The sequence below is a fragment of the Daphnia pulicaria genome, chromosome 8 (assembly GCF_021234035.1).
Source record: "Daphnia pulicaria isolate SC F1-1A chromosome 8, SC_F0-13Bv2, whole genome shotgun sequence".
In the NCBI taxonomy this organism is placed as follows: domain Eukaryota; kingdom Metazoa; phylum Arthropoda; class Branchiopoda; order Diplostraca; family Daphniidae; genus Daphnia; species Daphnia pulicaria.
In genome coordinates, this window is record NC_060920.1 from 12662029 (window position 1) to 12684719 (window position 22691).

Genomic DNA, 22691 nt, shown 5'->3' on the forward strand with positions numbered 1-22691 from the left:
CACTAATAAAGAACATTTATTTTGCAAAAATGAAGTTGATGAGGCTGTACAAGGTCATCAGATATTCAGAATAAAAAACCGCATGCACACTATGGTTGTTCCGATAGTTGCTCTATTCATTTTACTGCTACTATGACTCATATTCTATATATCGAAGGAAGTGAAAAAGTAGCATGCTGAGATCTGCCGGAAACAAACAAAAAAAAGTAAAATTTCGTTGATGATGAAACAGAAAAGTTTAGAATTCATCCACTTGGAGATGCTGTAGGTCTATCCAATTCCTTTTTGTGTTTCCGTGGCAGCTAGTAAGCAGTAGTAATAAGCAGCTAGCCATCGTCCTCTTCGTGACCAACGTGACCAGTTCATAGATGGTTATATTTCCAGTGCGTTTCTTTGGCACTCGGACCTGCTCGACTCTCGGGAAAGATAACTTTGATGCGGAAGATGAAGCCACCTGGAACAAGTCATTTGTGTTTGATGCGGGTCCTGCTCCTGCTTTCAAAATCTCCAGAGGCATCAAAGAATACACGCAGGCTAAGGTATGGAGGATAAAAATAAATACAGTAGGACTTGAATTGCACAAATAGAGAACTATATATAGAGATGAAATGAAAAATGTTGATCGATTCTGACTGCCGTGTATGCCAGAGACAAAAATGAATAGGTATAATTTATTAAGAAAAGTTGCTGGACCTCCATTTAATATTCCATCGACCGTCCGTCTAGTGGTCTGCAGACAGATTGGATGGATCTCTCATTTCAGATTGTTCTACAATATATGGCATGGCTGTCCTTTATCAGGCCTGTCGTTATTATCCTTAACTTTCCCGGTATGTCTCTCAAATGGCAACTTGTCTCTTGAGCCACTAGGAAACTTGTTCCTAGTTCCTGACTCCTTCCTTCAGTGACTATCGTCTCTTGATAATGACTGGTAATCTCCGCGAAAGGGACCGTCTGAACTCCAAATGGATCTTATCCAATAAACTGATAATGAACTATGGCTGCACTTGGTCTTAAGACGACGTCCAATCCGTTTCCGTACAGACGCTCTAATGAGTAAAATCAACTTCGATACCGGGAGGCGAACTGACATGCATTACTATTTAGGATTTACGTCGACAGCCAGGAATAGTCGACATTTATAGATAGAGGGTTGCACATGCAATGCTATCTTTAGAACTGATTATGGCCAAACTTCCAAAACACTGAACGAATCTTAAAAAAAGACGTCAGTCTGAACTGACTTCTGCCTTCAAAAGTTTTACGAAATATTGCTGAAAGGGAAAATGAGAAATAATAAAAAACAAACATTCGACTTAAACGTTAACGTCCTTTGAACGCAAAGCAGTAAAGAGGGAAAAGTTCCGGGAATGACGGTTCTGTTACACGAAATGCTGATGTTAAACTGCTAATGAGCTGTAGCGGCGCAGCACTAAAACCAAAGAGCTGCTCTTGTGTATACAAATTCAAAATCGAATCAGCTCGCACAGATTTGTTTGCCTCAAAGGGCTCTTTTTTCTTACTGCAGCGCTGTAGACTGCCATGAAATAATGTATAAAATTTGGGAGATCGTAGAAACTATGTGCACCAAAAAGCTTCGCGTTTGTAAAGGCTGCACTTTTGACAATTTCTTACATAAATCTGCAATAAAAAAATGAAAATGAATCGAGTTTCGAATTTCCCAACAAATCTCGATTTTGAAACTTGAATTTGATTTAGTTGGATCGCTCCTGCACACTGTTGGCTTTATACTGCCGCGCTTTATGAATCGCAAAAATCAATACTGGCACTTTTCTGTGCCAAACTTGGGCGCGACAGCCAAGTTTTATCTCCATCATTCATCTTGCATCTAGCCGATATCTTGAGTGTATCTACTAAAACACTGAAAGGGCGTCCCCTCTATGGGGTGGGTCATCACAGCATTATGCATGAATAATCGAGTTCTCCTAATATTTGAGAACAGACACTATACCATGCAAAATCGAGAAATCTAAATGGATTTTAGCGCAGTCATTCGGAGTTTTCCCCCTTTAATCGGATCACTAAAATTATTTAAAAACGTTCATCGGTCTAATGCTGAATATAGAATCCAGAGCGCGTCCCCAATGAGCAAAGACCTTTATGGAAAACGACTAAATTTTCACGTAAAAGGTTGAGCGCACTTTTTGCAGGGTTACGAGTGCCTACTAAAATATTAACACCTACATCCAATCAAGTTTTGATTAAAGATTAAAGGCAGCGTCAGCGTTCATTGCCGTTGCATAAAGTCACTTATTCTTAACCGTTGGAGAGTATAATAAGAAAAGCTTGTTCCTAAACATATTCACAGGAAGTAAGCTCAAGTTTGTGTGCCCCAAGTGGAATGTGATCCAACATTTCACGACTCACTTCGGTTTGAACACGTCTCTTTTGGGAATATTCTAAAAGCATTTCGGATGACGCCATGGGGCTTGGATTCGCCTGAAACGCTTTACATGTCGTAATTCTACAGAACTAGAATGAAAGAGAATAAAAAAATAAAAGCGTGGGGGGGAGGGGGGTACCTTGGAATAGATTATTGCAAATATCCACAAAGCGAGCGAAGGTGTCCGTTTGATACGTAGCTGGCGAGGGTATCTGTATCGTCAAGGATTTGCACGCAAATCCTTTTCACGCACAGTGGCGTGATACTCTCTGCATTGTGGAACAGAATGAAAGTGAGAGGCACTTCAATTTAACGACGCTATCTCCTGGTGGTGGGGGGGGGGGATCATTTCGAACATTTGCTATACACACACGAATGCTGTTAAAGGATCACGTATTCGCATCAAACTAGGCCAGACATGTCGTCCGCTTTCAAGGATCAACCGACAGTTAACGTTTTTACTGTGACTAACCAAAATCAACTTAAGGCTCGAATAACCGACGTCGCCACATTTTTCCGTTTTTATTACACGTCAATCGTCAACGTTTGTATGAGACATGGGAAATTGGGGAGACACGGAATTGCGCTCAGTCTATAAGGAAATGACCAATTTATCTTCGTGTGTGAGACGAGTTCTCCCTGTCATTCCTACCCAATAGGATTCATGTCGTCGTTTAATAATAATATAAAAAATATCTAACGAAACAATCCCCCAAAATGTAACTGAAATCAAAGGCCAGCGCGAGAAGCATAAGGCTTATTAATGACTCTATATACGACTTGATAACGATGTGGTGCTGCTGATCAACAGGCGTTACTCAATCGGTGGAGAGGAATGTCGACTGGATTGCTGAAGATTCGTTTACTTTGGCTGGCAGCGAGTCGCTCTGGTTCCGGGTGGTGCACAGCAGACGTCATCGCCACGGATGCATTCGAGATGGCGGTCCTGTTGACTGCGCCGTGTAAGCCTTTCTAGCCAGCAAACAAGAACATGACACGACTTTTTCTATTTTTTCCCCGAGAGGAGAAAAAGGGGGGATGACGTGAGCATCCCCTACAAAACAAGATTGTCACAGACACAAGTAGCCTACCCGATACGCTATTGGTGAAATGTTTTGTTTCCGTTGTCCAGCCGGTGCAGAAGAGGACGTCTTTGTACGCCTGTCTGAATTGTCGGTTCATCGTCACGTAGATAATGGGATTGATGCAGGCCGAGAAGTAGATCAAGACGTAGCTGATCACGTGGGCATCTTCAGATGTTGGGAATCAAATCAAAACAAAAACGTGTTCAATGAGACAAACAAGTTCCCACACTATGGACCATGGTAATTTGTTAAGTCGAAAATGTGACCACTTACCGGCACGTTTAACTTCCTTGTCCACAATCTTGATGATGGCGGTGGGCAAGTAGCAGACGATGAACGAAACGAAAATGATGAGGATCATTTTAGTCAGGCGCCAATCGCTTCCAGTGCGACCGGGAGCCGCAGCGGTCGTTCCGGCATGTCCCTGAACTCTCGTTCTCGACCTGGAAAAGAAAAAAAAAAAAAAAGAAACGTCCGCCGTCAATGGGTTGGGGGCTCAAATGATGCCCAGAACAAGATAAGATATCCGCTCACTTGTTCACGGTCCAAAAGATTCCGGCGTAGCTGATAACGATAGCCAAACAGGGTGTGAGGAATCCGATCAGGAACAATGTCGTTTTCGGGCCTTTGGATCCGACGATGGAGCACGAACCCAGACAAGTATCAAAACCAAATTTCCCTGGGCAACAAGAGCAAATGTTATTTGAAACTTCGTTAGGTCTCGACTGGCGGAAGAAGAAAACCAAACAAAACATATCGCCCGGCTAGACGGGGGCAATTGGATAGTTTTTGTTTGTTTTTAAAAAGAATAAAAGAAGCGCCCAAAAAATGGGGGCAGGATGAAACCTATAGTGTTGGTCTTTTTTTTTTGGAACCAATTTAGCAACGAAACTCTCCTTCTTTTTCCCGGCCCTTTTCCGCTTTCTCTGCCTTTTATGGCCGGAGGTGCAACGATCGTAATTGGCGTGGATAGATTCGTGACGTCAGTGCTCTAGCTTTTGTTGTTTAGAAATACAAGGATACGGTCTGAATCGATCAATCGAAAGAAAACGAGATAAAATAACAACAAAATAGGGCAACAACTGCTGTGCGGAGGAGGAGAGAAAACTCGGGGATGCGGCTGACGTTGAGAAATGATAGCGAGTCGCATAGTGCGGTAGCAACATCACCGTAAAGGGGAACTCTCCGTTTTGCCCGCTTCCGAGTTTTCTTTTTTTCCTTTTTTGTGTGGAAGCGTGGCAGAACTCTACGGTTGGCTCATTCTTCTCGTCCGTCACATTTCCCCATTCTTTTCTTTCCCTTTTACCCTTTAGCGCATTTTGCACCGGGTGCACGAACGCTGTCGACAGTTATTATTCACGCCACCCCCGCACACGGAAAGAAGAAGAAAATGCCCGCCAACGTTCGGTACCCACGGAACGTCATCGTATACATTTAAACGGACCTTGCCAGTCGGATCCGCCCTCCCAGAAACGGAAATACTCGTCTATTCCGTCCCGCCAAGTTTTGAAATGTGGCGATGGAGGAGAAGGGGAAATTTGAAGGGCCGAAATAGTTGAAAAAGAAAAAGAAGAAACAGCTCCTATCTTGTACACACAAGATAGGAAATGTCATTAGGTTTACTGTGGCGTGCAGACACACATACCCCATCGACCAGACAAGGTGGGCATCAGCGTGGAAATGGAGAAAATCCAGGCAAAGGCCACCATTCCGGCGACGCTGCGGCGGGTGTAGATTCTCTTGTACCAATGCGGATAGGCAATCATCACGAATCTTTTTGAGCAGAGAAAAAGAATAAGAATATGCACATGTTAAATCGTGTAGTATAGTTTCCATCATTGATCAAGCCGTATGTCGCCGGTAGGGAAAATATTTGCAACGCCATGCCCCCCCCCCCCCCCCCGCACACGTGGGCACGCCCCGGAACTAACCCCATTAGCCATTCCACACTGGACGCATTAATCGCGGATATTTTGATGGATGGATGACCCCCGCGTTCTCTGACTTCTCTCTGCTCCGTGCGTGTGTGTGCACACCCGGTAGCCAGCGACGTGTCAATCCATTGGCAAATTGAATTGTGCGCTCAGAGAATTCCAAAATGGCATCATACACAACATGACGCACAATCAACGGAGAGCTGGCACACATACAAGTATTGAACAAGCACCCGTGGGAGGTCCTATCGAGATTTTCATTTGATTATTGCTGGCCTGCTATAATTGGAATTGTAGAGGACCTGTCTGGAGAATGGTGTCAATCCCACCCTAAAATAATCCATTCCGCTACAGAGTAAAACAGGAGAACACAAAAACGATAGATGTCAAATAAGAGATCCCACGTCGCGGCAATAAAACTTTAGGCACCGGAGCGTGCCCAAATCGCATCAGACGACCCCCCCCCCCCCCTCCATATCAAAGACTATGGGACTGGACACGGAGAGTGACGGATCGTGCATCCCACGTGTCGTTTTCCCCGGCGACCGTAACGTTTTACTAATAAAAATATCTTGATTTGATTTCTCTCTCGCTTACCATCTTCTTCTTCTTCTATTTTTCACGCCATTTCGTTGATGTAAATCGATCAATAATGCAAAGACGTGCAAAGCGACGCCAAGAATATGAAATCGCTCGGTGTAGGATGTAGGGAGGAGGCAATGTCAGACGTCACTGGAAATCTCAACTGAATGACAATTCTAATCAAAAACCGGATGTCTACGACGCTTAAAAATCTCGATTGTAATAACTTTGGTATTCTCCTGGCGTTTTCCATCTCTGCCTCTGTCTATCTGTGTGTGTAGTGAAAGGGTTTAACACGGGGTTCTTGCCATTGCCAATCTAATTTCTCTAGGCCATGTATGTGAAGCCGTCAAGAAACCAGTGAGCCTGGAGACGTGATCCTTCCCGAATTCAAAGACGGGAGAGAAGGGAACGTCTGTAATCGATTCCGATCGCGACCGGCGCTCTCTTCTTCTTCTTCTTTTCTGATTTTGGCGGCACCCGTCTTCTTTATTCCCCTAGAAAATCCATCAGGGCTTTTACTTCACTTTGTTTTGCTTCTTTTTGGGGGGGGGGTTGCTAGGAGCGAAACTATTGTGCGGCATTAACTCCAACGCCGATTCTTTCTTTTTTTCAGAATAGGGGATGCACTAAAGAAACGGTTCCTCACCTTCTCTTCTTTTATTTTTGTCGCAACGGTAACGGTCAAAGAAAAGAGAGACCTAATGCCTAACTAGTCGATCCTTTCACAATCCTAATTATGCTGCTGCTGTTGAACACAAAACAACTCCCGGTGATAGCCGCTCGCCTGGAATAATAATTATTTCTCACTCAAGTCTAGTCCCGTATGAAAAGAGTTACCGTCGCACATTTGGAGCTGAGTGTGCAGCAAGCGCCATTACAAAACAGGACAAGGTGATAATGATAAATGAAGCCAAAGAGGGCGACCACACCTTGCCACGCAACGGTTCAATGCAATTCTTACAGGATATATATAAAGAAAAGAACAAGATAAATCGACTGACCGGTTAATGGTGATCATGGCGATGGAGAGTAAAGAAACGCCGACGTTGGCGTATTGAACCAATGGAAAGACTACGGCGGATATTTTCGTTTGTCCAGGAGGAGTGGAGGGGAAAGAAAAAAAACATCATGGAATTGAAAAGAAAGAAATCGATAAGAAAACATGAATAATAACTCTACACAAGTATACGGAACATATAATAGCGGCTGAACGACAAAAGGGTTTTCTAAGGAAAAAATTAAGGATTCTAGTTGGATCTCGGGATCATTGGGGACTATTACAATCCCGAAAAATGAAATCAAAAACACAAGGTGGATGTTGGGGCATAAAATATACGTACTAATGCACATGACGTCTTCGTCTCCAAAGTAATTGCGGTCGTTGAGGAAACGGTAGGCGGTAAACGGCATCACCATGACGCAAAAGCTGAAATCCGCCACGCATAAACTGTGATGAAGGTTGGAGTCAAGAAAAATGGATCGGATAGAAAAGAAAAGAAAAAATTCATTCAACGTCATCATCATCATCAAGATCGATAGTGGTCGTCCATCAGAGACTAGCTTAGATATGTCAAGCCTATAATATAGAGACTTTTGGGGGTGGGATCGGATCCTCCTACTTCATTCTGGATACAAAAAAGGAGAGCGGCACACACACATAACCCGCAAACCATCAACCATGTTTTATTTATATTTGCCGGGCGATATATAGAGCTATACGGAGCTGCTAGTGAACTCTACGGGCTCCTTCCATGTTCGCCGGAGCGGCTAATAACGAATGAGAGACAGAGAGAGAGAGGGGGTGGGAGCACCCGGGGGCAGCAATAGCTTTAATGATCCTTTATAAAGCACAGCAGAGCACACAAGGGATGAATAATCATCTCTCCCCCCGTTCTGCTTTGTAGCTCTTGCTGCCCATTAAAGCTGTCGGCGGAGACGTCAACAACCGTGATATACACGCATACATTCCCGACCAACCAACCGAGCGAAGCGACTGATCTTTCATAGAAGAAAAACCGATAAAAAGAGAATCTAAATGGCACATGTAACGTAAAGGGAAGGCTAGAAGGGGAATTTTTCACGCTCACTCAACTAGGCACTTTCCTTCAAAGGAATTTGTGCATTTGTCAAGGGATCCTGGCTTGTCGATGCCCACTATCGAAAATTCGATGCAATCACTACACGCAAACCTTATTCCCCAGCTGGTACACTAAGAAAAGATTGTATACAAGACCTGGTGATGAAAGCCACCGTCAGGTTTCGTATTTTCGGACACTTGATGAGCGCGGCGATAGTCAAGGCGTTACCCAACACACCCATCACGATGATGAAGATCGTCATGACACCCGAAAAGCGCCTCAGTCCCAAGGAAGACCTGCAAAAATCATCCAAAGAAATAATAGATCAAGACACTCGTGTAGATTTACAATTCAGCTGGAAAATCAAATATGGTGCACAATTGAAGCAATTTAGCTTCAACAGAATCGGCGACAACAGCTGATACCGCGAACCAAATGAAAGGGGAAACTTGGTTCATTCACTCACAAGTACAACATACAACTTGTGTGCATGATAATCATCAGAGAGAGCGCGCGCGCGAGAGAGAGAAGACTCAATCAAATGATCACACGTGTGAGCATTGCAGATGCATTGAATTTCCTTTTTGCTTTTTGCCTCCGTGCCGGTGTCCTCCCCCTCCCAAAAGTTCAACCTTCGGGACGGGGGAGGAAAAGGGGCGACATATTATCATCCGTCGTGTTGATGGCGGCTGCTGGCAACTTCCGTTTCCTTTGAAAAACGAGTTGGCTCGCAGCTCTGGGTGGGAGTCAGCCAACTTCCTTAACAGTGGCAACGAGCAGTTTCGGAAACCGTCGTCCCAGAATGGCTTTCGCAACTTTCGGCGCGCACGTACGCACATTGGCACATCGGAGGAAAAAAAATCGAAAAAGGACCGCGCGCAAAAATCAATTTCGATTGTCGTACCTGCTGAGAAAAATGTCGTTGTAAATGCCCAGGTCATTGGCGTCGGCGGCGCTGGTGTTGATGTGATGGCCGTTCTGCAGGATCGCCATCATCCGATGGCTGGCGCTGTTCAAGTGGCTGCAGTTGTCGGCGCCGTCGGCCACGAACTCCATCCTAATCCATCAGCACGTCCAAGGGATCCCGATCCAGACACATAACGCGCATAGAAAAGAAGAAAAGAGAAGAGCAGAGTGGGGTGTTATTCAACGCGATCGGGCGCATAAATCATCAATGAAACATTGTAAAGTGGACGGGGCCAGAGTGGATGAAGGGAGTGCTGCCATAGTCGAGTAGCACTGAAACGAGTTTTGAGAAACGCGCCAGCTGGAGGCGGATGCCATGGCCAATCCCTTCCGTCTTCTTCTTCTTCTTCTTCTTCAACTCTGCCCGCCCTTTTTCCCTACAGTGGATATTCCATCTTCTTCCGCATTCGGAAGGAAAAAGATGAACGACATCCATCACGCCGCAGAGCGACGGCCCTTTTTTTTTACTTCACATTTCTCCTCTTTCCACACACCCGCGCGCGCCAAAAGAAAACGAACAAAAACAACGGACCCACAAATAACATGCCATTTATCCCGCGGGATCGGCTTGAATGAAACGCCGTCCATCCGCGATTGGAGGGTAAAAATCCGTGGGGGGGGACGTGCCGAAAAGAAAAAAAAACATGAATCTCGTTTGCAAAATGTGACATGACGACTTGATCCTTCACATTTCTCACTTGCCATTTTAACTTTCGTTTTTCTTTTCGTGAGCCGCCAACAAACATGACATCTCTCGTCTCCTAGTCCCGAACGATAATTCACCACTACTTTCCCCGTAGAGCCTCGATGAAAGGTAACGAGATTCCCGGCGTAAGAAATCCCGTTCCTTTTCAATTTGGTTTACATGCGATGAACAAACAAGGCTAAAAAGTGTCGTCCAACTCACCCGTTATTAAAAGTAGAAACTCTTGTTCAAAGTAAAAAAAAAAGACCACTCGACAGGCTGTGTACAATAGAGGAAAAAAAGTAATTCGATTCCTTGATCAATCGCCTCTTCAATCGGATTCTGTTCCACTCCTCTATTGAACTCGATGATTGTGGCTGCTCTGATGACAAGCTGCTGCGATTGACGCACAGTCAGACATCACCGACGATCCAATTAAAACTGAAAAAAACAGCCAACACTCTGGCTCGCTCGCTAGCTCGTGTAGTTGCATCTGTTACTCTAACACGCCTCTTCCTCCTTCCACTTGAAATGAAATCAAACAAATTTGATCTTGAAAAAATCTCTCCTCTCTCTCTCTCGCCACCAACCGTTCATATAACCCAGGGTCTTCTCTCGCTCGTTCGTGTGTGCAGTCGTTACGTCTACAATATCAGAGCGAACAGGATGTGTAAGTGTGTAACAGCAAACCGGGGTGGTGGCCTTAGATTTTGCGGTCTGCGGGTTCCGACGGGAAGTCCTGCCGCCATAAAGATCCTTCTGGCTCTTATTTGTTTCTCTTTTTCGTTCTGTGGCTAAGGATATTACAATAGTCGTTAATCGAGTCAACGCAGACGTAAGAACGATGACAGAAGGCGCTGTTGTTGTGCAAATTCCAAGTCAGCATTTACATGATTGCAACACATGTAGAGAGGGACAAATAGAAACAAACAAGTCCTGAAACGGCCGAGTTAGGAAAAATAAATAAAAAACAGTCGGGCCGCAGTAATTCGACTAGAGAGACGAAAATGAACTAAAGGAAACTGATGTAATTCGATTAAAGACTGTAGAGATGCCAGTCTATTCTTTTCTTCTTTTCCCGCTGCGATTTACGACATGACTACAGTCGGCCCACAGCCGAAACGACGTCGTGAATCATCCGATAATTACGACGGGATGGAATAACGTTTGACTCCAAACGGCAACCAAATTTTCATAATCAAATCTCTGTAGGGGCCTTCCCCCGTCGAAAAAACAAATCGATATTGCCTTAGTCGCGAGGGATTTGGGTTAATGCTTTCGATTAATCGGCAACAGACAGAAACAGCTGTCACTATTAAGTCTGTTGGTGCTGCGCTGATGCCGCTGCGACAATCACCAACATTCCCGAAAGAAAAAAAGAAGTCGCCAGCCACTGTGACTCGTTCGCTCATGGATTCAATCAAATAAGTATAGTGGGAAAATGGCTGGGCTCATTCGTCTTTTGGGTTAACACCAAAACCGCCCTGCACTGCATGACGTCGGCTGCCAGGGCAACAGATGAATCGGATTCGAGCGCAGTCAATTACAAGCAGCAGAAGAAGAAGAATGAGATTGTTGTTGTTGCTCTGTGCGTGTGTTGAGATGCCACTGTTGCATTGACACAAAGGCTGGCACACACGCAGCTAAGGAAAACCCACTGTCGGAATAGATCCAAAACATTTCGGCATGGCCCTGGTATAAAACGGCCATATATTACATGTGTGCACCAGGCCAGCGATATAATAACGACCGAAAAAGGGAAGGAGTGATTTATAGATCAAAGCCATTGCCAAAGGGAGCAATATGTCTAATTGTATTATTTGAACAGTACGTGGCGTAATACGGGATGAATTTCATTATCTGCCTAGATTCATTGAAACATTAGCAAAGACCGCCCCCCCAATGACGTCAAACAAGCCTATTTCCGGTCGACTCCACCAAAAAAGTTTTCTTATTAAATCTTAAAAAAAGAAGAAGAGAGAAAGTTATGTGATCCTTTCGTCGGTTCCATGAATCTCCTAAAACTTTTTTACGGTCACTAAGTTTAAGATTTTTAAAAAATTCGTTTCGTTCAACGTTCAAAGATGGAGCCAAAACGACAGTAGCCGCGGCGTCGTCAATGTCAAAACTTTTACTTTTTTTCCCTTTTTCCTCTTTTCTTCCTTCCTCTCCCGCACCAAAATGGATTTCAATATATAAGAACGGTTCGGTTAAGAAACTTCATTTCGCCTCCCTCGACACGATAAAGAAAACAAAATTGAAAATATGTACACTGCACTCGATGGTGCGGTTCGACTATTTGTTGCTTTAAGATGGGGGGAAAAAAAGGGGAGGGGGATCGACGATGGGATCGTGAAGTGAGCGGTCGTTTCGTCAGTTTCACGTCCATCAACAGCAGCAGCAGCAGCAACAAAAAAGAAGTTGGATGTAAGGGGAGACGAAAAGAAAAAAAAGGACAAACGGTATAGACTAGAGATGGGGTAAAGTGTCTGAAACGTCCCGATGGGGAGAGAGAGAGTACGCCAGAGAAGCTCTTTTCCCGCGTGACAAGTAATACGGCACGCACGCCGAGAGAGAGGAAAGAGAGAGACAAAAAGAGAGAGAGTTTGAGAGAGAGAGAGACACGGCGCTAGCGCAGAGAGGCAGCAAGGAGGCGACTCTATATATATGTAAGGCAACGGGTGACCTGGAAAAGGCTTCAGTCTCCCGTCGAAGTCCGAGCCGTTCGCTCACGTAACACACAAGAGGCCCTGGGCTCTTTTTTCTTCTCCCCATCATCTCAATAGACAGCGGGAAACACGTCAAACATTTCGGTGCGGTGGACACTTGTGTGTGTCTCTTTTGTCTCGAGCCTTTTTTTTTGTTGTTGTTCTCTCGCACCCATCGAGACGAAAACAAATGACAAGAAGCAAAAAGAAGAGGAGAAAAGAGGGATTTTTCGCTTGGGCGTTGAAATAAGAATTCGCCTTTTTGAAACAGTTCAAAGGAACGGACGGATTGTCAGCGTTTCCTTATCTTTTTGCGCGAGTGTCGAGTGATAAAAGTGAAACGACTTTAAACAAAAGAAAAAGATTTTTTTCCAGTTTTATGTGCCGCTCTTGACTGCGATGTGAGTGAAAGATTGGGCCAGACACAATAAAACAAGAAAGAGAAAAAATTTGTCATCAAAGAAGTTCCGGTCTCAAATTCCCATTCCTTTTTGACAAATTCTTTTGTGTTTTACTCTCAAAGACATTTGCCAATCAAGATACAAAGAAGTGTAAATTAACTGGCCGGCATGGACTTGGCGGTTCAATCATCAATCGGTAATGAAATCAAGTTGTGGACTATCATTTCTAGTCCCCAAAAACTTGTTTTAAAAAGTCTTAAAAAGAAAAATCCAATAAACAAACAGTCGAATTATCTAAATAGCGCAGTAGCCCATCAATCATTTGCGGATGTTTGGCTAGAAAACAGCCGCCGACAAACCGCCCCCTCGATATTTCCCAATCACTTTGATTTGTGCTTGGCAGTTTGTATTTTTGTAGACTCCAATTTGTTCTACATATGATGTAGATGAAATGATATTGATTTACGTTTAGACTCCCACCACAGTCGAGTTGTAGAGTTGTTTGTCTGGTTGTCATCCCTCCTCGCTTTTGTCTCAATCGCCCCTTGTTTTGTTAGACGGCCCAACCCCAAAAAGTCCCTACAGACATTCTGACTTGTGTGCCAAATATTTGAACGTGCACCGGGCCAAGATTGATTTCCTCCTCCCCCCAACTCTCTTGAACGGGCCACCGCTAAAGCAAAACAACCCGAAAAACCATATGGAACAAAAAAAGGGAGATCCGCCCTTGTCGGGAGGCCCATTCGACGAGTAACCGTAGACATGCCGCAGATCCTTTTCGATTCCTCAAAACTTTCCCAAGACTCCAGGCAACTCCATTGTTAAACCCCATACCACAACAAACAATCACAACCTCTGTATAAGGTAGCAATAGAGAGAGAGAGAGTCCTACAGTTACGTATTCTCTCTTCTCTCTACGTATTGCGTAGCAGTTGCAACCAGACCTTGATGTCGAGTAAATGTTTCACTTTCTTTTTTCAGTCCTTTCGCTGTTGCCAGTTGGCGGGCCCTTTCCCTATTGGTTAATGTATTATTCAATCGACAAGAGCAGCGACTCGACTCTTGTTCTCGTTCATTATTTAAGACCGGTGGGCTAATGATGGAGTTTGCGTGCTCTTTCTTTATTTCGCCCCTCCATTACTATTACACCGCAGAAACCACTAACAGCAAAGTCCAAATGGGATTTCCACTTAACCTTTTGATGAATAGTCGATGGCCAGCGTTCAGCCTTACACTAGACAACCAGTTAACCTTCTCCGACATTTGATTCCGACTTTTTTTTGTTTTTTTGCCCTTAAAAATTAACCAGTTAACACTCTGCCGTTTTTTTCCCGTTCCAGCAGGGCCGGGCCCGTGACGACGACGACTCGCTGCGGAAAGAAAATCCATCCGTCACATTTTGTCTCGTTCAAACTTTCCAACTTTAAAAACCCGAGCGATGGTGGATGAGGTGTTGTTGTGGATGAACTCTAATTGGTCAACGACGGCCTTTTCGACGGATCGCTCCTTCACGATGGACGATCGAAACTCCACGGTCGGAATGACGTCCACCGACAACGGTGACCACCTCCAGCCGCTTTTTTCAGAATACCCCGACGAGGTGCTCCACTTCGCCGTCGGCGCTTGTGTCCTTTTCACTTTGATTGGCGTCCCAGGAAACTTTATTACCATCGTCGCGCTCCTACGCTACACTAAAGTGAGTTTCCCTCATCATTTTCATTACTTTTTTCAAATATTTCCCGCGTCTCGCAAGAGAGAGAAAGAGGGGGGAAAGAAACGTGACACGCCAAAAGCTCATAATTCGTCAAGACGTAGAGGATCGTTGGAAACGGAGTAGGACGAAAGGATTTGTATGGGCTTTCTAATTGGCAGTGTTGCCTCGTTTGTTTGACTGCAAGTTACGAGACTGTGACCATGTCACAAACATGTAACAAAAACTCGGCCACCAAAAGAAGAAGAGAGAGAAAGAGAGAAACGACATCATCGTCGTCGACCGCAATATCCCACCACCCACGCAGTGCGGCTCAACGCCGCGAGTAGCTCAAAAGATTATTGCAAAAACCAGGGGAAATGAATCGACGTAAGAGTTTCATCTCGTTCTCGACCGGCCGACGCCTTTTTTTTTTATTAATGAAAATGCCCACAATAGTAACATCAACATTTGCCCTAGATTTTTTTTTTCCAGTCTTCCAACAACAACAACAACAACGTGAGCGGAACACTTTGAAATGAGGAATAAATCCTAACGGCAAGGCCCCCCATCCCCAAAGAAGAAAAAAAAAAACGGGAGTTGACAATGACGAAATAGATTTCATCAATCCCGAAGGAAAAGCTTTCCGCGACGCTTTAGATGGTAGCGACAACAAGGAAAAGGCGTGTTGCAAGGATTGAGGCCCTCGAGCTCCCTTGTCCTTATTCTCCGCAAGGATCTTGATGCCTCTCACCATGCCTAGGAATTCTTTTGTATTTTTTGGTTTTGTTTTTGTTTTGTTTTTTAACGCGCAAATAACATTTTTGATTCGATTCCGGGCTGTATTTTTTGTTCGCGAATTTCCCGGTAAATAAGTTGCAATTGCCACTCAGCTCCTTTGTGTACCTCGTAAAGGGGGTCACGAGCCAGGCGTAGGAGGAGGCTAACAGATCCGAAATGGAATTACCGTAACGGTAACGGATGTCAACTTCCGCTTTGGTTCTCTTCCAAACCCTTTCTTCTTCTTCTATACGTTTTCGATCCCCTTCTTTCCAACTTTCGATTCGTGATAAAAGGCGGGGGAGCTGCTCGAAGTGTTCAGTTCATGTTTCACTCTGCAACGGAGAAGGGGGGGGGGGAGTAAAGGCGTCAATCTGCCCTGAGGAGGAGACGTGCGGATCAATTGGATCCGATCTGGATGCGATGATTAAAAATATAAAACAAGCCAAAAAGGCAAGAGAGCAGCAAGAGACTGGTAAAAAAGGAGGTAATGATAAAAAAGGGATCTCATTTGGCAGGACTTAAACTGCGTCCAAGTTCGTGAGCCCCAAGGGGATCCTGTCGTCACTAATTAATGAGCGCTGACCTCTCCTCTTCTTTTTCACGACGTCGTCTAAAGCAGACGGAAGGGTTCTCCCTAGTTTCAAACTTTTTTTTTCTTCCCATCGATCCTTCCGCAGGAATGTAGGAAAGACGATCGTTTTATCGTTGCCCGTTCAGTCCAAAATCGAATTTGAAAAAATTGGCACGATTTAAAAAAGGAAAAAAAAACAATTGCCGGTCACAGTACGCAGACACAGTAACGGGACACGAGAAGCCATTTCCTGTCCAGCCTCATTCCCTTTTGTGTGTGTGTAATCGTTACCCGATTTCCCGTGTCTGCCTTTCCTGTGCGACTCGGGGGCGGGTTCAGTACCGAAATAGAAAACGGACAAGTTATCGCGCGTTATGTGACTGGGCTGTGTGCAGCGTCTGTGTCGCGTGGAATCGATTCCGTCTGGACTTGGGCCCTCTCTCAGACTCCGTCGCTCACGCACGAAAATCTCGAAATGGAACTGACTCGAGACTGGGGGGGGCCAAAACAACCAAACACTCGAAACGGACCTGAAAAGTTTACTCTCCACTTCGTTTTGCTTTCTCAGCCGATGCAACAAAAAAAAGGGAGAGACGAGAGACGTTGGGGATTTCAACTTCTCCGACTAGCAAAACAAACCGAGTGGTAACAAAGTTTCCATTGAGAAAACCACCAGCGGTTGCCTGCTGTTGCTTTGATTTACCGGGGCTAATTCGTTTACAGTCCCGCGAAGCGGGAAGGAAAAGTTTAGCGTCGAAGGCGGGAAAGGTAAACCGTGTTAGTAACCAAAACAGAAGCCGCAGAATCAGTTAGTTTACAGAGAAGAACCAAATGGAAGCTCCCAAAGTTCACAGCCCACCGATACCCCCACCCCACCCAGACAGGAGCAACAACTAACGAGACCCATATTGTTTAGGCCAACTTTGGAAACGGATCGAAATTCCCTCAGACTGATGAAGGCAGTAGCCAAATGGTATGATCGATCTCTGTTGAATTTTCCACGAGCTTGGAAATACACAAAAAAAAGAAGAAAAAGTTTGGAACGAATCAACGAGCCACTTGGAGCCGTTCCAGAATGTCTTGAGACGGGGCTCAACACCCCCCGCCAAACACTTGAAACCGATTCCAATAGAAATGGCAAAAAAGGGTATAAGCCAGTCGTTCAGAAAATGGGCCAAATCCTTTCCCTCAAACTCAAGAAGGAATGAAAACTCAAAAAAAAAAAAAAAAGACAAACAAAAATTCAAAACTTTTTTGGCGGTCATCCTCACAAGCCATTTGTCCTGCTTCTCGTTTCTGGGCATATTTCGACAAACAAAAGGGAAATGTTGCAAAAGAATCTCAAAGAAAAAAAAAAAAAAAAAGTGAGGATGGCCGATGGCCCTGCGCGGCCCTGGCGGGATGATACTGAAAGGAAGTTGGCCACTTTCCAAATAGGCGGCATATACATACAGCACATACGACTAAAGGAAGGATAAGAAATGCAAGTCTAGTTGGAGTAATAGTAGTAGTAGTGAGAGGGAGCTCCCATAGGTGATGACTCAGCTGATGATAGCCCCGGCAGAGAGTTTTCAACAGTCCGTCCGTCCGTCCATCCCACCCTGTATGGATCTAACCGGGATATTATGCGTTCGGATGTCTCTCGGCCCTTGTAGAGTGTTCCATGCACAGACCGCTATAACCAGCCGAGTAAAGGGAGAAAAAAAGAAGAAGAAGATTGAACCGAAAGGACTAGAGAAAGGAACATGAAAATCCATTTTGATGCTTTTGATAGCTCTGACCCAGTTTCCCCTTTTTTCTTTTTATTGTAAAAATGGGCGGCTCCCACCCACCCACCCACCCCTCTCTCTTTGTGGTGTAGGCGTTTCACATGGAAATGGAAGGAAGGATTTCAAAAGCGGCTGCCTGGAAATGGGAAATCATTTGCATCCCTCTTACAAACTACTTTACATCCTTCACTTTTACCGCCACGTTTCCTTGTGGTTGGTTGGTTGAGGGGGGGGGATATACTTTCCACGTCGTCGACTCACTTCTGTCGGGCCGTTTACACGGAATAGAGGAGAGGACCCTCTCAGGAAAGAGGAGGGACAAGAAAATGCCAATAAATAAATAAGGGGAGAGAGAAACAAGAGAGAAAAATGTGCGCGACAGCGTGAAAATGGTGTCGACAAAACAAACAATCGTGTGGCCAACACAACGAAAGGGGGGGACAAAAAGTTCAGTCGGTCCACCGCGGACAACAGTTTTTCAAAAGAATCTGACCGATCTCTAGCAAACAAACCCAATCTGTGTGGGACCAATACGAGCTAAGAGTTTACCAACATCAAAACTAGTTTTAACTTTCACTGACCGTGTCCTGCTTCTCCTTTTATTCCTGAAACAATCCAGCGACGAGTGTCCATGAAGACATTCCAGTGGGTTTAGGGGGGGGTTTAACCATCACGCGCAGCTGGTTAAGAAACTTGTTGGCGCTTAATCCATTTCACCTGATTCTCTGGAAAAGAAAACAACAAACAAAGTAGAGTAAATACAATTGAATGAAATTGAATCAACCTTTTGGGTTGTTTTGCTTTGATTCGTGACGTTGGTCCATTGCCTTCCATCAGCACAGAGTTTGACCATTTCCTACCCGCACCAATCCATCGTTTATTATTCAATGGCCCGGGAATTGTGCACAGCGCGTGTCCAAAGGACCTACCGGGCATTATATGAGCGACGAGGGGATTTCTTTATGGCCTCCCTGAGCGACGTCGGCTCTTACGAGGGTGCTCTTCTTTATTCCTCTTTTACTTCTTGTGTTTTTATTGGGACTGGAAAACCCAACCAAAAGAAAGAAAGAAAGAAAAAGAATATGTCGAGAACCTTCGCTCTCTGTCACAATGACCCGACGATAAAGAGAGCTAGACCCCCTTTCTCTCTTAAGAGCAAAGAGACGTAACATATAAATACAAATAAAATTTTACACTACTGCATGATGATAATACTGAGGAGAGCGAAAAGGTAATAAGAATCAAGGAAAAGAGTAAAAGAAAAATAACCTGCTGGCACGTTTGTCGGTCTAGAATTTGGGTTTTTTGTTTTTTATTTGGTGGGGAAGGAGGCGGTGGAGACGAAAGTAAATCCGACCAGCTAATAAATTGCAGAGCGTGAGACGACGGCCAGGTGCACCGACGTCTGGGTTATGATCCCTCCCAGTCTCCGCCCAGTGGAGGCGCGATGCCCAGGAATATAGGGCCAGAGATTAGGGGAAACCATAATATAAACAAGCTTGTTCCAGCCACTGCTGCTACTCTATCGTGTTCTGCTCTGCTGCAAGTTATTACTAGTCACTCGACAAAGGATCATCTCAGGCGGTATCTGTGCAGTCATTCTGGACCTCCCTTTCTCTATCTTTCTTGGCACAACCCAACTTGGTCATTTCGCTGAGTCTGAAAGCTCAAGCTGGCAGCGAGCTCGACTGAGCTTAGCCCCCAGAGTAATCAACCACTGGAATCAAAGATAATTTTGCACTTTCAAAAATCAACTCACCAACAAGGAATCTTGTATGTGTCATCACAGTTACCAGGGAGGAATTACTTTCGCTTCGTTGAACCACGTGTCATTCATCACCGAGCTGCAGTTTTGGCTGTCAGAAAGAATTGGCAATTATAAGTAGAGAAAAGGACAGTTATAACGATGGACAAGCCGACGATACCCACCTGTTTACATTCCCCTAGGTCTGGCACATTCTCTGGTTGGTTTTTTCACTGTTAGAGTACAGTTTCTCTTTTTGTTTCCCCCCCGACATTTTTTGGATTTTGAGTGATCACCTGTGACGCAAAGACGTTGCCAAGTCGTGACAATGTTATTCGATTCTTTTTCTTTTCCACTTTGTTTTTCATTAACAAGATTGGCGTGATACCAAGAATTCCCTTTTTTATTTTTTTATTACGTAAAGCAAAGAGGAAAAAAAAAAAGGGATGAACTTTGCAGCGTTGAATGAATTATTACAGGGCGCTGTCGGAAGGAGTAGACAGGGCCATAGCTCGTGTGCGGGATTCTCAGTTCGTTCCAGTTGGACTCTTGTGCAAAAAGATGAGGAAGCCTTCTTCTCTTGCCTCCCGGATTTAGGCGAATAAATCGCAAAAATGCCATTCTCTTTCGGTTGCATGACTAACCCTGTAAAATGGAGAAATGCTTTGGTTCACCAGTGTTGACATTCGGCTGCAAAGCCTGCAATTGGATGTAACATGGACACACTCTGTCGGCCGCTGACAAGTTCCATGACGGAATATTCCCAAGAAAAAAATTTAAAAAAAAAATTCCTAAAATGTCGAATTATGCAAATGTATCGATCCCTCTTGGTTGTCGGCCCAATTTACATAAACCGATTTTCCATTTTTCTAGTTTTTTTCCCCACTATTCAGTCTATACAGACGCATTTTAATTTTCTTCAAATCTTTTTTTACAATTTCTCGATCCTGTTGAAAGGATTTGACACTGAGGAGCCGGCCATCTTGTCTAAATATTTCATCGGCATGTGTGTGTGTACAAATAACGAAACCTTTGCGCTAGTGGTGCGAAAGTAATCAATGCGAAGTCCCGACACTTTTGGCCTAAAAAAAGCCCAGAGGGCGAGCGCGTGAAAATCGGAATTCCGCAGGATCTTATTTACAATAAAAGCCCAGGAGCGGCGGCGGCGGCGGCGGCGGCAGGAGGAGCCAGCAACGAAAATTGTGTATCCTCGGGACAATTACAACAAACTCCCGTCGTACCGTGTAGCTATTGCCGGCCGAGGAAAAACAATGAATACTTTTTTCCGGCTTTGACACGCAGGCACTCGAGGGAAGGATCTCTATCTACTGTTGATCGGTTCGTGCGCCAGTCAGCGGCAGCAGGATCGGCACGGGCTTTAGCCTCCCCCCCAGAGCGCCTTAAACTTTTTCCTTTTTTCTCCTAAGACATCCAGCCGTGCCGAAAAAATAAAAATAAAGAAAAAGAGTTGCACTGGCGACCATTGGGCGATGGGAAAAAGCAATCACTTAAAAATGGCACGCTAGACGGGCAGCAGCACACAGCAAAACAATCCGCCCGTTTGTGTTGCTGGTTGGGTTGGCCGCGGTGGTGGTGCCGCGGGAGTTGTGTATAGAAAATCCATAGAATAAACAAGGAGCAGTTCCCGGAAGACTTTGAGTCGCTATAGAGTAGCCGACGCCCGCCCGCCCAGCACGGCGACAGATAAAACGTTCCGGCCGCAACGAAAAAAATGGAATGGAAACAATCGGCGGATTGGAGCACTTGCCTATATAGGCCTACATGGGTGTGTCTTCAGACTATACACCACCCGGCGGTTGTTGATGTTCTACCCATCTTATTTGCTGTTTCCTAGTAGCTTGCTGGACCAAAGAGGAGCAGGGATCTCTATAAGCTTTATAATACGTCATATATTGTTATAATAGCTCACAAGGACCACCACCATCTCTGTGCCGAGTAGGATATTAAATATAGGACGACCTTATCACCAGAGTTCCAGCGTTCCACCCTCTCGCCCAGCTAAAAAAATCGGAAGAAAAACAAAAAAGAAATATTATGTTGGAAGGGATGGACAGTGCCGGTCCGGGCTTCCTCCGCCCCGGAAGCCCGGCAGCAATGTTTCCCAATGTTCTTTATGTATATCCAAAGCAGAGAGTCGAGAGAAATATCCTCCGCTTCCTATATAGTAAATATAGCAGTGTAGACCAACTTGACAGGGGCGATAGATATAAATCCTAGTCGGACCAACTTGCGTGTTGCTTTGCTTTTTTTTATTTTCTGTCCGGCCAACACACACAGAGCCGATGGAAATATTTTTATTTTTTTTTTTCAAAAAATAAAGAGAGAAGAAGAATTCTTTGCTGTCTTGCGCTGCCCAATATAAATCATCGCATCGTTGCTGTGAATGGCCAGCGCACACACTCGGCTAAGTTGATATATGGACCAGGGGCGTGGCAGTATAAGGATGTTATGCCCACACCCATATTCCGTCCGTAGTCGGACCCTAGAAGGGGGGCAACAACGGAGCAGCACTAGACTCATATGAATGGCAGTGTATTGATTCCGCGCTGGAGCTGAATAAAACATCAATTGGGTGACAGCCGGTTGCTCAAAATCAAACGCCGGCAAACGTCTCCATGGCAGCCGTTTGGAACTTTTTTTTCCCCCTTTTATTTGATTTGTCCAGACGTTATTGTGTTGTATCAAATAATGAATCATGTGTCGGATAAAACGGTTACAGCTGCTGCTCCTGCTGTCCGTTCTAAATGGGGCCCAGCTGCTGTCGCTAAATGGAAGACACACTGCCCCTGGCACAACTACACAATACTACTAATGTGTACACAGGGACAACATGTGTGGAAAACCAGGAAAAGCTCTGCGCTCTTATAGAAAAGAAAAAAGCTCATTCGATGTAATAACTGGTCCGGTTCGTGTGAATTCAATTCATCCGATAGCAAATCGAATGATCATTTCCTCGAGACAATCAGAGCCATTCATCTGGATATACACTTTGATACATGTATGGAGCAGAAGCACACATCTTTTTTGTTTGGTTTTCCAACTTGGGAACAACGCAAATGCACAAATGGAACCGAGTATAGTGCGCAGTTGAACATAAATGTCACAGTCATTTTCCCGCCGACTTCAATTTTCTGGTGAACTGGGTCTTGATGATTTCCTGGGAAATTTGCAGCGCGCTAATGCCTCCTTCCGGCCTGTACACATATAGATATGAGCATCTATATAAGTACATGGTGGTAAAAACAAAAACAAAAAAAATCCATGTCC

General features: G+C 44.7%; 2 protein-coding genes across 7 annotated transcripts in view; one reads left to right on the plus strand and one right to left on the minus strand.

Moving 5' to 3' along the window:
- LOC124311213 (G-protein coupled receptor moody-like) lies at window positions 1–19701 on the minus strand. 5 transcript variants are annotated; one of them, XR_006909762.1, is made up of 13 exons: window positions 19589–19701; window positions 19419–19515; window positions 18241–18384; window positions 8991–9143; window positions 8242–8382; window positions 7349–7455; window positions 7010–7079; window positions 5135–5262; window positions 4024–4168; window positions 3763–3932; window positions 3496–3654; window positions 2544–3372; window positions 1–534 (listed from the first exon to the last, which is right to left on the minus strand). XR_006909762.1 is itself a non-coding variant. In XM_046775608.1 (12 exons), exons 4-12 carry the CDS (start codon window positions 9140–9142, stop codon window positions 3209–3211), a joined length of 1236 nt encoding a protein of 411 aa, XP_046631564.1. In that variant the 5' UTR covers window position 9143; window positions 18241–18384; window positions 19419–19515; window positions 19589–19701; the 3' UTR covers window positions 1–3208. The 5 variants fall into 5 exon arrangements, 3 of the variants coding, with proteins under 3 accessions (XP_046631564.1, XP_046631566.1, XP_046631565.1); XR_006909761.1 differs by having other exon boundaries at window positions 1–183; window positions 254–3372; XM_046775608.1 differs by having other exon boundaries at window positions 1–3372.
- LOC124311014 (G-protein coupled receptor moody-like) overlaps window positions 12440–22691 on the plus strand; it is a 23736-nt gene continuing 13484 nt past the window's right edge. The window contains exons 1-2 of one of the 2 annotated variants that reach the window (XM_046775247.1): window positions 12440–13042; window positions 14187–14542. In XM_046775247.1, coding sequence (XP_046631203.1) covers window positions 14285–14542 — 258 coding nt within the window. In that variant the 5' untranslated portion in view covers window positions 12440–13042; window positions 14187–14284. The remainder of the gene's footprint in view (window positions 13043–14186; window positions 14543–22691) is intronic. The other variant, XM_046775248.1, reaches the window with a different exon arrangement.

Bases quoted from the DNA above. Each gene is read 5' to 3' on its own strand.
- LOC124311213 (XM_046775608.1), bottom strand. From the start codon at position 9,142: ATGGAGTTCGTGGCCGACGGCGCCGACAACTGCAGCCACTTGAACAGC. The intron at 8,383-8,990 runs GTACGACAATCG...TGATTTTTGCAG, and splicing joins AACGACATTTTTCTCAGCAG to GTCTTCCTTGGGACTGAGGC. The intron at 4,169-5,134 runs GTATGTGTGTCT...CTTGTTGCCCAG, and splicing joins CACCTTGTCTGGTCGATGGG to GGAAATTTGGTTTTGATACT.